The sequence below is a fragment of the Python bivittatus genome, unplaced genomic scaffold, assembly GCF_059951505.1.
Source record: "Python bivittatus isolate LINGU-HERP-01145 unplaced genomic scaffold, Pbiv_v1 ctg000330_np1212, whole genome shotgun sequence".
NCBI lineage: Eukaryota > Metazoa > Chordata > Lepidosauria > Squamata > Pythonidae > Python > Python bivittatus.
The window spans coordinates 41,304,637-41,318,944 of NW_028277058.1; the positions used below are offsets into that span (position 1 = coordinate 41,304,637).

Sequence of the window (14,308 nt, forward strand, 5' to 3'; positions counted from 1 at the left end):
AGCTCAGCCAGCAGTTCAGAAATGCATTACATATTGGTTCAAGATAGCAGCAAACTGAAGCTGAAAATATTGGCTCAGCACTGTCATAACTATATATCAGGAGTAAGCAATAGCGTTCCCCAGTACCCCCAAATGGTGCTGCTCAATTTTGGAGGCAAAATGGATGGATTTCACCAGTGTGATTTTAACCAGGGGAGTGAGGGTGTTATTAAGTGCATGGATACAAGTCTTCTGCTTCTAAGTCTACCCTAACCTCCCCCAAATTCCCCTCCCTAGGCCAAAAAAAAGGTTCCTGCCCTTTCAAGGATATCACAGTATCACCAAATAGTGTCTTGTAGCCATCTGGATGGTCAAGAAATTGAGTTGTAGTCCCCAACCCTACTCCTCTTATGTACTGCCTATCCCTGTTATATATGGCCAACTGATTTCTAATTCTAGTACATTATAAGGAATGACAATTTAATTAGGAATGTTGAAGAACTTGGGAGTTTTGCTGTTTAAGTACACAGAGCTTATGTATTAAATATGTACAAAAGAGCAGGACATTATAACATAGGGTGACCAGACATCCTGGCTTTGCTGAGACAGTCTTGGATTTGGAGGAGAAGTCTCAATTGCTGGGCAGTTTCCAGAAGTATGTTCTGGTTGACCAGCAGCAGCATGAACAGAAGGCTTACATGAACCAAGCATGGAAAACATTTGCCACTGAGTTCTGCATTTGCCACTCTGTGCCTATACTTGAGTAGGACTACCATGTCTGAGCTACAGAAATCCAGACAACCATGAGAAGACAGCAATGAGACAGTTGACTTGACTATCTGGAGTAGAGCAAACAATAATTATAGAAATGACATCAGGTAATCAAGTTCTCTTAATAGACCCTGGGGTTTCTTCCATCTATTAAGTTTGGGCATATCTTCTGATGGAATGGGGAATGGGAATTGAAGAAAAGATCTACTCTGTTATCCATTTCCTAATGGGTGGAAGGCTCTATTGCTTGTTAGTCATCCATTAACATGGTTTGACCTGGAAATTATTTTGCGTACAACATAAGGGCACAATTTAGGGAAGACAGAACGTTTAGAATTACTGAAACCTACTTTCTTACTGAGAGGCACCTCTAAACATTAAGGGTTTTTTGTTTGGGTTAGAAACTTTATTTGTATTATAAATACCATTATTTATTTATCTTTCATCCTTCCTTCCAGCAATAGAGAAGATCATGTAAGCTTATGCAGTTTTTCATTGCATTTTCTATCTGGGTTCAAACCGCTTTAAGCCATGGTTTGTTTAACATGGTTACAACACACTAAATTAAAAAGAAACCACATTATGATTTAGCATGATGGGTCAATCTAATTTTTGTGCAAGAGAAATATTTGGATAACAGTAACTATACAACTACCAGATCTGCCCTGCAAAAATCTGGGATGGCAGCAAAGAGATATACAACTTTTTGTTTGTTTGTTTTTAGCCTAGATTTGGTAGCCATTGCAAACCTCAGATGTTGGGTTTGTCTCAGAAAATACCAAAGGGATACTAAAGTAATTAAAACTTGTTTGGAGATTTGACAACCATTACATACAGCATTAGACCTCGTTCCAAAAATGTAGACTGTACAGTACAGCCTACCCTGGAGTCCTCTTTATCTGCTGGATATGATTCCCATAATTCCAGGTAAATGTAACCTAGTTGGCTGTGGATTATGGGACCTTTCAAACCTAAGTAAGTGGCTTCAATTGTCTGCCCTGTCTATTTGGGATAAAGCAATGTATAATTGCAGAATGAAATTTGATACTTATTTTTTCACTTACATTATGACTGGAATCATGCAACTTAGTTATAAGGTAGCTTGGTTCTGGCTTAGCATGCTGCATCAAATTTTGTTGAATGTGTTGTGTAAATCCACCTAACTGTAGTTTATTGGTAAGCCATGGTTAAATAATGGCTTAGCCCAATGTGTGTGTCCAACTTATGTAGGAAAAAACATTTCTGCAATTACTATTTTCATAGCCATATTATTACTGTAATATTACATACCTTGCACAGATAAAAATTAATCTATTACATAAAAATAGGCAACGCTTTGAGGATGAGACTCCTCATTCTTTGAAGAGCCACTAAACTGCCACAAAGGTCCTGTGTTAAAGCTTAATGCTACAATCTAATGTCAATTTTTCCTGAGAGTAATTCCTACTGTATTCAATGACCATGTGCATGATATAATAAAGCAGCTTTTTTCAGCAAGATTTTTCTGGGTCTTGTATGTAGCCTTTTGCAACATGATATGCTTCAAATGAGCTGGGAATTCTGGTTTTAAATTTGGGAGCTGCAGTTTCAACTCAGCACCACTATCCTGCCTTACTTCATCTGGACTCGAGACAATATACAGAAGGTTCAGATGGATGGTCATGGACCGGATGTCGACTGGAGCCAGAAGATCAGCGTAACATTAGCAAAAATGCTATTGTGAACCTTCAAAATATGTCATGGAATTGACAAACTAATTATATGATTTAATAGTACTGCTTTATTTTCCCTGGTTTTTCTTAAATTATGGGATGAAAATGGAGGCTTTACATTAGGGAAAAGCAGGAATGTTCCTTTTTTAAAAAAAAAAAAATCCCATAAAAACAAGCAAACTTTATAATCATCATGAAACTGAATGACTTCTGTTGCAGACTTGAGCAGTTCTTAAATTTTCGAGTATCAAAAGAGATTGCTGATATGGGTATCTCATTCTCTCATTTGCATTCACCAATGTTGGGGGATGATAGGAGTCTACTCCGGGAGGCATCAGAACACGGGCAGGCTGCATCTTCTAAAACGGTTTCCCCTGCTTGATGTATGAGTATCAACCAGAAAAACCCTGATTTCTGAGGGGCTGCTTTATTTTGATACAGATCTAATTACCATAAATAAAGGAAATATTTTGATGGCTAAAATTCAGCCCCTACTAGAAATGTTCATTCTTTTTGTACTATCTCTATTGCAGCAAAAACAAAGAGCATTCTGGCACCTTAAAGACTAACAAATGTATTATATGAATTCCTGGGTTACAGTAGTCCTTCTTATCAGATTTACATATTTCATGAAATCTTTTGCTATTATTAACATATAGTTAAATGCCATGGAGCTGGGATCGATCCCTAGCAACTGTGTCAATAGATGGCCACCGCTCTGGTGGACAGTACACCCAGACTCAGTGGTTTGGCTGTTTCCTCTTATTCAAAAGCATATTCTCCCATTTTCCTGATTTCACTCTTCGCTTTCCAAACATGTCCGCTTTTGTTTCATTCTGATACATGATGGCACTTCAAAAACACCAACTTTTAGTTGTTTCTAATAGCAGACGGGGGGGCGGGGAGTCTTAACTCTAGGCGGAGGCAAAGAGGCGGAGTTTCTAGCGGTCATCTAGCGGTCGTCTGAGTTTTTGTAGCTCTGTTCCGCTAATCCTAAATTGAGCCTCTCCGGCCGCCGTACGACCTCCTCTTGGTTCGTCTGGGAATGGGGCGGAGCCATCTCGGCTTCCGTACTGACGTAGGTGGACGTGGCCGGGCTTCGCGGGCAGGCGCCTAAAGAAACGTTCCTGCGGTACTTCGGAGTTTTTACTGTGCTTTCGCCATGAGCCGAAGCTACAACGATGAATTGCAATATTTGGATAAACTGGATAAGAACTGCTGGCGCATCAAGAAAGGATTTGTGCCAAACATGAACGTGAGTTGGTTGGAGGCGAGGGAGCGAACGTTTAATTCTTTCTGCTTTCATTGCTAAGCTTAGTTCTGGAGCATGTTAAATAATAGCTAAAAGTTCTTCTGGGCGTGTACTGGGTGCCATTCATTCCTTTGGGCTGAGCAACGGCGGTCATTCCGTCAGTGCGTCGAAGAGAGAATGAAGGGGATTCATATGCTCGGTTCTGCTCAGGTTTTAACTGAGCTAAAAAATACATAGAGAATTTATGTATGATTTTAACCTACTGTAGTGCATCCAGTTGCATTTTATTACACTGTAAGATGATCTTGGATTAAATAATGAGAGGTGATTTATAAATATTATAAATAATGCAACTAGAATTATCCAATTTTCTGGTGGGGAGGAGTTTGATCTGTAATTAGCTAGTTACAATTGTGGCACTGATGGTTTGGCTTAGAAGTGGGTTATTTATATTATTCAAAGTATTGACATTTCTGGCTATTTAGGAAGCTATCTCTGTAAAGTGTTTTTGATAAATCTAATAGGATTGCAATTTCAGGTTACCAAAATCTTTATTGGGGGGTATTTTTAAAATAGCCATAATTATGGAAGTATTCTAGTTTACAAGATACAGTTACTTAACCAAAGTTTGTTTGAATGGTGAATCCTACTTTTGAACATGTGGTGCTTTTTCTCATTTTCTTTTTTCTTTTTTGTCTCTAGGTGGAGGGTGTATTCTACGTGAATGATCCATTGGAGAAGTTGATGTTTGAAGAACTAAGAAATGCATGCCGAGGTGGAGGTAAGTTCGAGCTTTCAGTTGTCTGGTTTGAATCTCCTTGTTTCTCTTATGCCTCCAATATTTTCTCCTTTAAACCTACATTTGTCGTGTATTCAGCAAATATAGCTAGAAATCAAATACAGTTTCTTCAGCGTTTAGTCATTGTGAATACGTTGTTGTTAATTAAAAGCATTTTGAAGGCTGCTTATTTTTATCCTCAATAGGCTGCTTGGCTAAACATATTTTAAAAAGCCTTTGGTTTATGAAAAATAGTTGGTTGGGCAAGAGAAAACAGTTCAGTTCTGCTTGCTTAACTGTAAAGGCATATACCCTTTAAATCCTGACTTTGAATTGATGTTTTATGCCCAATCTACTTCATGCTTCACAATGTTTTCATTTTCTATAGGCCTAGCATGTAAGCCTTAAAGGAATTGAATGTGATTAAAGCTGTAGTCCTCTACATGCTTATCTAGGAATAAGCCCTATTTAAATCCATCATTCTTACTTCTGAGGAAAATGTTAAGAGAATAACACTGTTATTTGTCCTTAAAATGTTAATTGTGAAACACAGTTATATAGGAAAGAGGAAATAATTTAGTTCCTACCTTTTTTTTAGGTGCTGGTGGCTTTTTACCAGCCATGAAACAAATTGGAAATGTAGCTGCACTGCCTGGTATTGTTCATGTAAGTGAGTCCTTCCTATTTTAAACCCAGAATTAAGCCCATCAAGTTTGTGCGCTTGGATTCTTCTATGTAATAAAGTATTAGAAAAATAGTAGGACTATTTCTTCAAATAGAAATAAGAATACTTCCGATAGAAGAGAATTTACGTAGCTCAGGGTTGAACTGTACAGTCCTTGGTGCTCTCTGAGCTTGGTTGTTTGCTTCCAGATGTTTCATTACCCAACTAGGTAACATCATCAGTGCAAGTGTTACCTAGTTGGGTAATGAAACGTCTGCAAGCAAACAACCAAGCTCAGAGAGCACCAAGGACTCTGCAATAAGAATACTGTCAGACTGCCTTATCCTAACAATTTCTTGATATGTAAATTCAAATATTCAAGGGTGTGATGGCAGTAGAGGGCTTACATTTACTATTAATTTCTGAAATGAAGTGAGTTCTTTATTTGCAGTTTGTCTTTTTGAGTAAGGAACACCTTTGATATATATGTTGAAGTCTTTGCTTTTGAATGCTTTGCAATGGATTATGATTGGGCAAGGACAACCTCATAGCACAGGAATATCATTCATACTTATTCTGATATTAATTGCCTTTCTTTTCTTTTTTTAACAAAAATTGTATTTCAGCGATCTATTGGACTTCCTGATGTTCATTCAGGGTATGGCTTTGCTATTGGCAATATGGCAGCCTTTGATATGAATGACCCAGAAGCAGTAGTTTCACCAGGTATGGACAGCTGTAGTGTGGTATCTGTGTGGAAAGAGAACTCTTAGGTATCTCCAAATATGTGTTAGATGTGTCAGGCTCCAATTCAAAGGCCAACTGTACAGGAATATTGTTAACCATTCTATGTAAGTAACAAATGACTGGTAATATATTTTGTACTATGTTACATTTTCATCTGTTGGACAGTTTTTAGTCTTAAGGCCAAAAGGACTTAATTATCCAAACAATTTACAGTACAGATGCCATATTTTTATTCTGGGCTGATTTGAAGAAACAGGAGGAAAACTTTCCAGAATACATAATGCTGGCCAGAGCAAAATGTTCTCATTGCCTTTTTGAAGCAGTGTCTAAAATATTTTGAACAGTATTGTAGTAAAGTCAGTAGGTAAAAATCACTTTTCCTGAAAAAAAAAGTCTAAAATATTTATGATTTAATTTTGTTGTTAAGTTGTGCCCGACTCTTCATGACCCCATGAACCATATCGCACCAGGCCTTCCTGTCCTTATGATTTAATAGGCTTGTCTTAAAATAACAAGTGCTTATTATTCAAAATTCAATGTTAAGCTGAAATAACTTTCATGAAATGGGATTATGGAGGATAAATATATGGAAGATCTATGATCAAGTGCAACATTTCAGTAAGCGTTACCCTCAAACTAGCGCAGAATAGTTCTGTTCTTTTTAATACAAAGATTATATTTTTTCTTGTCAGAATCAAGGAACTATATAAAGTTAACTGAATTTGATTAAATATAACTGCTACCACAATGCAGTTGATTGCAATGATGAGTTCTGAGTTTTCTGAGTTCATGTTCTGATAATTGATAATTAATAATTGAGTATTCTGAGTTCATAACATCAGCAATTGCACAAAATGACTTGTTGAGCTAAGTTTTAAAAGGTATGTTCTGGTTACTCACACAGGAGGTGTAGGGTTTGACATTAACTGTGGTGTTCGATTACTGCGGACCAACCTTGATGAGTGTGATGTCCAGCCAGTGAAGGAGCAGCTTGCTCAGTCCATGTTTGACCACATTCCTGTAGGGGTGGGATCCAAGGGTGTCATCCCCATGAATGCCAAGTAAGAGCAAGATACTTATTTTCTCAAATATCTACATTATTGCTTAATTTTTGAAGGGAACGCTGGCAGAAGGAAAATGAAATGTAACTATCACATGTGTTGCAAATCCTATTTTTTGTCTGTTGACTAGCAAACAAGTAGAAATGTCATTGTTTTCCAGTTATTGATACATAGCTGTTTGAAAGCTTTGCTGAGGTTGGATATCATATATCTAGAAGACTTTGAGTTCCAGAATTCCAAAGAATACCCATGTTGACTGGGAATTGCGGGAGTTTATGTCTGTGCATCCGGAGGGCACCCAGATAGGTGAAGGCTGTCTTAGTATAAACTCACCTTGTGATTTAATTGATAATAGCTGCTAATAGGCTCCATGTTTCAACCAACCACATTTTCTTGTTAGGATCCTGATGATTGTACTTATTTAAGAACCAGGCGTCTTATTCCTCAAATATTTTGGTATAGCAAGAAAAGATTGGGGATTATATTCTGAGGCCAGTTAGAATAGCCAAGTCTGATGCCACCAAAACATGCCATCATGTTTAAATTGAGATGTCCCTATTCTTCTTCCCAGAAGTTGATTATCTTCTCTAGAGCCAGCCCTATGCTTGCCAAATGTTTAAACACTTGCTACATTGCAGTTATTTTGCCCCTGGAAGGCAAGGAGAGAGGAAAGTTTCCAACTTTGTCTCTTTTCTTACCTAGCTTTTCCTTTGCAATGTGAAAAGGATAACTTTGGATTTATTCAATATTTTCTTTACAGAGGAAAGGGAAAATGAACCTCACTTATTTGGAAGAGTATTTTACATAGTTGTCTATGTTCTAATTGCGAGGGTTTGTTAATGAATGCCTTGTTTGTTTGTTTGTTTGTTTAAAAGATTTACATGGCCACCCATCTTACAGAACACAATTCTGGGTGGCTCACAATGATAAACCAAAAACAATAAAAACAAAACTAGGAACCTAATCCATCATTTCAGTATGTCAAATGATACAATCCTCAGGCTTCAACTTTACCCTATGCCAGCGCCTGGGGGAAAAGCCAACCCTTTACAGCTTTCTGGAAGGCTAAAAAGGTGGGGACCTGCCAGTTCCCAAGGGGAAGGTTGTTCCACAGGGCAGGGGCTGCTATGGAAAAGGCACGCTTCCTTGTTTCCCACTTAAGCAATGGGACCTGGAGCATGTCCACTCTATCTATTTATACTCTGAGCAATGTGATTATTGTGAATTAAGATATAGGAGTGAGTCTGTGCAAACTTTCATCCTGTACTTGTCTGTAGTCCCCTAACTGGAGCATCTTTCACACACAGGGACTTGGAGGAAGCTTTAGAGATGGGAGTAGACTGGTCCCTACGAGAGGGCTATGCCTGGGCTGAGGATAAAGAACATTGTGAAGAATATGGGAGGATGCTGCAAGCTGATCCAAATAAGGTGTCGGCAAGAGCTAAAAAAAGGGGGTTACCTCAGGTAATTGGACTGTGGATATAATTTTGGGTGATCATTTAATGCTGACTAAAATCAAGTTGATTTTAATAGCACGGAAGCATATCAGAAAAATGACCCCAGATTTGATTATCTGAAGCCCTGGTTGAAAAGGTTAATCTGTCTCAGAATTATCCAACAACTTCTGGTTTTCAGCTATCATATTCTGGGTGAGTGGCTTGAAGTCACTCAGTGAGTTTCCATGGCTGAGAGTGGACTTGGACTTGACTGTCTCCAGCCTAGTCCAGCACTCTGTAGCTACAGTACCAAACTGCTCTTGCATTGTTTATGGAGGGCTTCATCCTGTTGTACTGAAATTTCACCATTTGATTGACTAGCCTTAAATATTGTCTTTTGTATGTTTGACTTGGTAATACAATATTATTGCTATTGAATTTATGTTTGATCTAATGTTTTGATTTTACTATATTCTTCTTTGGAAAACATACATTTTAAAAGGAGCCTAACAGTTGAGGAAATAAAGACAATCTTTTCCCTTAACATCTGGAACGTGGAAGTAATCTCCTTAATGCCCAGTGTTTGAGTTTTCCAGAGTTTTGTGGTTAATTACAGTTGAAGTACAATGAGGTACTTGTGCAGTTCAATATAGCCAGTGCTCAGATGGATTTAGGATTCTTGTTCTTGTTCTTCCTTTTGCCCTGAGCAAGTCCTTTTTCTCCAGCAATATGCAATATGGTAGAAAAAGCTATCAAACTTTGTCTCAGCTTCTCTTATGAGAACCACAAATCTTCCATTTTTCTTCTCAGGAAAAGCTAAGTTGTCCTATTCTGTTTAACAGCTGGGGACTTTGGGAGCAGGAAACCACTATGCTGAGATACAGGTTGTGGATGACATTTATAATGAATATGCTGCCAGAAAGATGGGTATAGACCATAAGGGACAAGTGTGTGTGATGATCCACAGTGGAAGCAGAGGCCTTGGCCACCAAGTAGCTACAGGTATGTAGCTAATATCCTTTTTTGTTCTGAAAATTAAACATGACAGTCCAGGGTAACACTACAGCTAGTTTCTACTGCATGAAGGTGGTATGTGGAAAACAATGTACCATCTTTACGCAGTTAATTTACATATATGTAAAAATTAAACTAAAAATGTCTTTTAAGTTCTGGGTCTGCTGATCCAGATCACTGTTTCTGAACTCATTTGGCCATATTTTCACAGATGCCCTGGTAGCTATGGAAAAAGCAATGAAACGAGATAAGATCATAGTGAATGACCGCCAGTTGGCATGTGCCAGGATAGCTTCCCAGGAGGGCCAAGATTATTTGAAAGGGATGGCAGCAGCTGGAAACTATGCATGGGTCAATCGTTCCTCCATGACTTTTCTTACTAGACAGGTAAGATGGGACAGCAGTGGCTCATGAACTCTTGTCACTTTAAGATGAGACCTAATCAGGTATAACTGCAGCTAGGATGGGAATATTGAGCTCTGGCTAAGATATTCTTCCCGACCTAGTGTTCTCCAGATATGTTGGGATGGTGAATGGCATAGACTTCAGTCCCAGAATAACTGGAAGGCATGGATTGGTGAAGTTGATCTGAGAATATATCTGTCTTGAGAGAAATGCAGGTAGTCCTCACTTACCAACTGCCTCGTTTAGTGACCATTCAAAGTTACAGTGACGTAAAGAAATAGCTTTGCGGCCAATCCTCGCATTTATGACCATCACAGTATCCCACAGTCACGTGACTGCCATTCAGGTGCTTTGTGACCAGCACACATTTACGACTGTCTCAGCCTCCCACGGTCACATAATCACCATTCACGTGCTTCTCAACCAGCTTGCAACAAGCAGAGTTAATGGAGGCTATAAAATCGTAAGTCATGGTCATGTGATTCTTCACTTAGCAACTGCAGCACTTAGTGACTGAGTTGCCAGTCCCAATTGTGGTTGCTACCTGTATACCAATGCAATCAAACTCAGTTGCATTGTGCTTCTTGACACCAGACTAACAATTTCAGAACTATTAAATTTATTTAAGATATGAATTTGAGATTCATCTTCCAATACGTGGGCTTCCAGGTTGGATCTACTCGTGGTATGAATACATTTGGCCTCCTGTTTCTAAACATTAAGTAGAAATTGAGCATTTATTTAATTATAGCCCTTTCCTCCAAAACTGACTTGCCCTAAATTTGGGTCATTCTATCTAGATCTTTAGGGTTGCAAACCATTTTGCTTTAGTTCATTAAGAGCATAGTTGAAATCATGCCTATTTGGTGCATGGATGGAGCAATGCTCCAAATGTTTGTTCACAGTGCATATGAATAGCTTTGCCATAAACAATGGCAATTTTCTGCCTTGAAAAAAGCAAGTTTGGCCTGCTTTTCAAACTGAAGGATTTTGCAATCAAGAGCAGCAAGGCATCATTCAGAAAATGGTTAGTTCAGTTTACCAATATAATTATGATTGTCTTTCTACCATTACTACCAGCTAATTTAGAGAATGTCTCTCAAATACAGTTAAGAAAGATTTGGCATTGAAACCTGTTCCTGGAAAGCAAGAAGCCTGAAATTAACTGATTGTTGGAGAAAGAATTGCAGATAATTATATAACTAAAATGCCAGTTTCCATAAACAATTTGAGTTCTTGACCCCTTTCCCATATATACCAATCCCCAAAAATATATTCATAGGACTACCTTGTCTACCTGTATTGTTTTCTAGGCATTTGCTAAAGTCTTCAACACCACCCCTGATGATCTGGACATGCATGTAATCTATGATGTGTCTCACAACATTGCAAAAGTAGAGCAACACGTGGTAGATGGAAAAGAACGGACCCTGTTGGTACACAGGAAAGGATCGACCAGAGCATTCCCTCCTCACCACCCTCTTATAGCTGTCGATTACCAAGTATGAGCTTCTTAGATTTCTCTCTTGTTAGCATTCATGAGCATTCATTTCCTTTGTATCTGTGGTGGACCTTTTCATTTAATAGCTGCATAGCCCATTCTAATTTCTTCACAGAGCTATTGCATCCTCTTTTGCATATTAGTTTAGACAGTGTAAATTAGCTGATTCTAATAAAAATGTAAACCAACCGTATTTCACTGAGGTTTATTTTTAATGGTCGATAATAAATATTTCGCACCCATTCCAGCATAACTCTAATATTGATTGTACATGTGTATCTCCAGCTGACCGGCCAGCCAGTATTGATTGGTGGAACAATGGGAACTTGCAGTTACGTCCTTACTGGTACTGAACAAGGCATGACTGAAACCTTTGGAACCACCTGCCATGGAGCGGTGAGTAGGAAGGCCACTTGCTTTATTCTAAATCAAGGGCTCTTTGATTCATACTTCTGTGCATCTGGTAATATGCTAGCCAGAATACTTAAGTCAATTATTCTGACAAGAGGAATAGGGTCACAAATCCATGACTGCTGTGGGACCAGATGAGGATGCAGAGAGATATAACTTAGAAATGTAGGCAAATAGTATAGAGTGTCCAGGAAGTTTTAGATGGTGTGTATGTATTTAATTTATTCAGTCCCAACTTCAAACTGACTCTGGATGATGTACAATAAAACCAAACAGGATAAAAACACTGAATCAATCAACCAACCAGTGGCAGATCCATCTGACCACATCCACACGCCATCTGGCAGGAGCCCTAATATCCACAGCTACTCCTTGCTAGGATTCAGTTCCTCCCCATCCAAATCCACAGAGCCTCCAGGCACCAGGACGGAATCTTGACAGCCTCACTTGGTTGCCCTTAGAGGTCATCAGCATACTCATGATATCAAACTCCATACCAGCGGATGACCTCACCCAGCAGTTTCATGTAGATGTGAAATAAAAGGGGATATAGAGTTGAACCTTGAGGCACCACACAAAGACAGGACCTAAGGAATTACCTTTTCCCCCAACCAGCACCAATTGAAACTGGCTCCAGGGGAAGGAAGAGAACCACCAATGCCTGCTATCCCCAACCTCTGGAGCCAGCCCAGAAGGATACCATGGTCAACAGTATCAAATGCCACAGAGAGATCAAGGAGCCGAAAGTTGGATGCACCACCTCCATCCCAGCTCTGCCACAAGTCATCTACAAGCATGACCAAAGCTGCCTTCATGCTAAATCCCAGCCTAAAACCTGACTGAAACAGGTCTAGATAATCTGCTTCCTTTAGGGTTCTCATCAACTGCAGACTAACCACCTTTTCAACAACCTCCCCTTAAAATGAAAGGTTGGAAATAAAATAGTTGTTTAAGGTAAGTAGATGCAGGAATGGCCTCTTAGAAGGGGATGCACCACTATCTCCTTCAAACCAAAGGTACCATTCCATCCCTCAAAGAGGCCACCACATTGACTCAATTACAAGTCAACTTCCTGGCCATTTTAACTAACCATGAGGGACCTGATTCCAACAAGCAAGTAGCTGAACTAACTGCATTGAGAGCCCTGTCCACTTCCTCAAAAATTACTGACTCAGACTCATAACACACCACAAGACTGACCCCTAGGCACCTTGGTTGGACCTGCCCAGTCAGAGTCCAAGGTGGAGCAGATCTGAGCAACTTTATCTGTATATATGTATGTACGTGTTAGGAAAATTTAGGAATCTGAAGAGTCTGTTCTCTTTATTCTAATATATGGCCAATGCCAGGTATAACTGCTTTCTTTATGCATGTTTTCAATGTTTGCTTCAATTGAAAACTAGTACTTATAAAAATACGTTATTGTACAGGGTCGTGCATTGTCCCGTGCCAAATCTCGACGTAACTTGGATTTCCAGGATGTGTTGGACAAGTTGGCAGATATGGGGATTGCAATCCGTGTTGCTTCTCCTAAACTAGTCATGGAAGAAGTGAGTTCCTTAATCTTTCTTTTGGATAATTTTATTTCAGGGGCAGGTTTCTTTTCCTGGCAAAGTATTAACATCCATTATCAACAGAATTAAAAATACAGTTTATCAGAATCTGCCAAATTAAAAGCCCTAATTTCTGCCTGGAAAGGGCTCCCTTTTTCCTTTCTGATTTGGGGATAAATTGTTTCTCTTAACACCTGAAAGCATATCATTTACTTTTTTACATCTCCTTTCTTCTAGGCGCCTGAATCTTATAAGAATGTGACAGATGTGGTTAACACCTGCCATGCAGCTGGCATCAGCAAGAAAGCAATTAAACTGAGGCCCATCGCAGTAATCAAAGGGTAAAGAAGCCATTCACAGAATCTGACAGAACCTCTTCTTACTCAGGCTACTTGGTAATTAGTTTTCCATCCAGATGGCAATTCTGATTGACAGACTGCTTGTTAGAATTCTTGGACATAAAAAATATGATACAAGAAACGATAAACCAAGAGATGTTGCTCTTTTGATCTGATGGCAAGTTGTCTGAAGCTGACTGAGTTTCTTTGAGAAAAACTGTGAAACAGTCTTTCAGAAGATTATTTGATCCTAATAAATGATCTGTCTATAATGAGATTCTGACCAGTGCTAATTTGATAGCCACCTTTCTCAAGAAGGCACTTTGTGATGTAACCAAGTCAGCTCTTTTAGGGTTTTTTTTTTCTTTTTTCTGACTTTGGTTGTTTCTCTCTAATAAAGGCCTAGACTGAGTAATATATACTATGTCATGAATTCAGTTGTTAGCGTGGCAAATAGATTTTTGGTTCGCCCAATAAATTGTTATAAAGATTGAGTAAGCTGTTCATCTGTAGGATATAGCAAAATTTACATCTACTACAGAAGTCCATGTTCCTGTAGTTTCTTCCAGCATTCCTGCTTCTTTTACTAAAATGGGATGCTTTTGAGTAAGCAAGGATAAGTTTGCATCCCCATTATATAACTGGGGATATACTAGGAGCAGAAGATTCTGTGTGAATCTCATGCC

General features: G+C 38.9%; 1 protein-coding gene across 1 annotated transcript; it reads left to right on the top strand.

The window, feature by feature from the left end:
• Positions 1 to 3,527: 3,527 nt before the first annotated feature.
• RTCB (RNA 2',3'-cyclic phosphate and 5'-OH ligase) lies at positions 3,528 to 14,039 on the top strand. The gene is made up of 12 exons (XM_007427870.3): positions 3,528 to 3,717; positions 4,417 to 4,495; positions 5,091 to 5,158; positions 5,783 to 5,882; positions 6,808 to 6,964; positions 8,272 to 8,428; positions 9,243 to 9,402; positions 9,626 to 9,801; positions 11,133 to 11,321; positions 11,606 to 11,716; positions 13,162 to 13,281; positions 13,522 to 14,039. The coding sequence occupies exons 1-12, from the start codon at positions 3,625 to 3,627 to the stop codon at positions 13,627 to 13,629; spliced, it is 1,518 nt and encodes a 505-aa protein (XP_007427932.1). The 5' UTR covers positions 3,528 to 3,624; the 3' UTR covers positions 13,630 to 14,039.
• The last annotated feature ends 269 nt before the right edge of the window (positions 14,040 to 14,308 follow it).

What these genes read in the sequence shown, in the direction of transcription:
- RTCB (XM_007427870.3), top strand. Translation starts at nt 3,625, where the DNA reads ATGAGCCGAAGCTACAACGATGAATTGCAATATTTGGATAAACTGGAT. An exon ending in AGAAGCAGTAGTTTCACCAG is followed by an intron (nt 5,883 to 6,807) that starts GTATGGACAGCT and finishes TTACTCACACAG; the next exon opens with GAGGTGTAGGGTTTGACATT. An exon ending in TTATAGCTGTCGATTACCAA is followed by an intron (nt 11,322 to 11,605) that starts GTATGAGCTTCT and finishes GTGTATCTCCAG; the next exon opens with CTGACCGGCCAGCCAGTATT.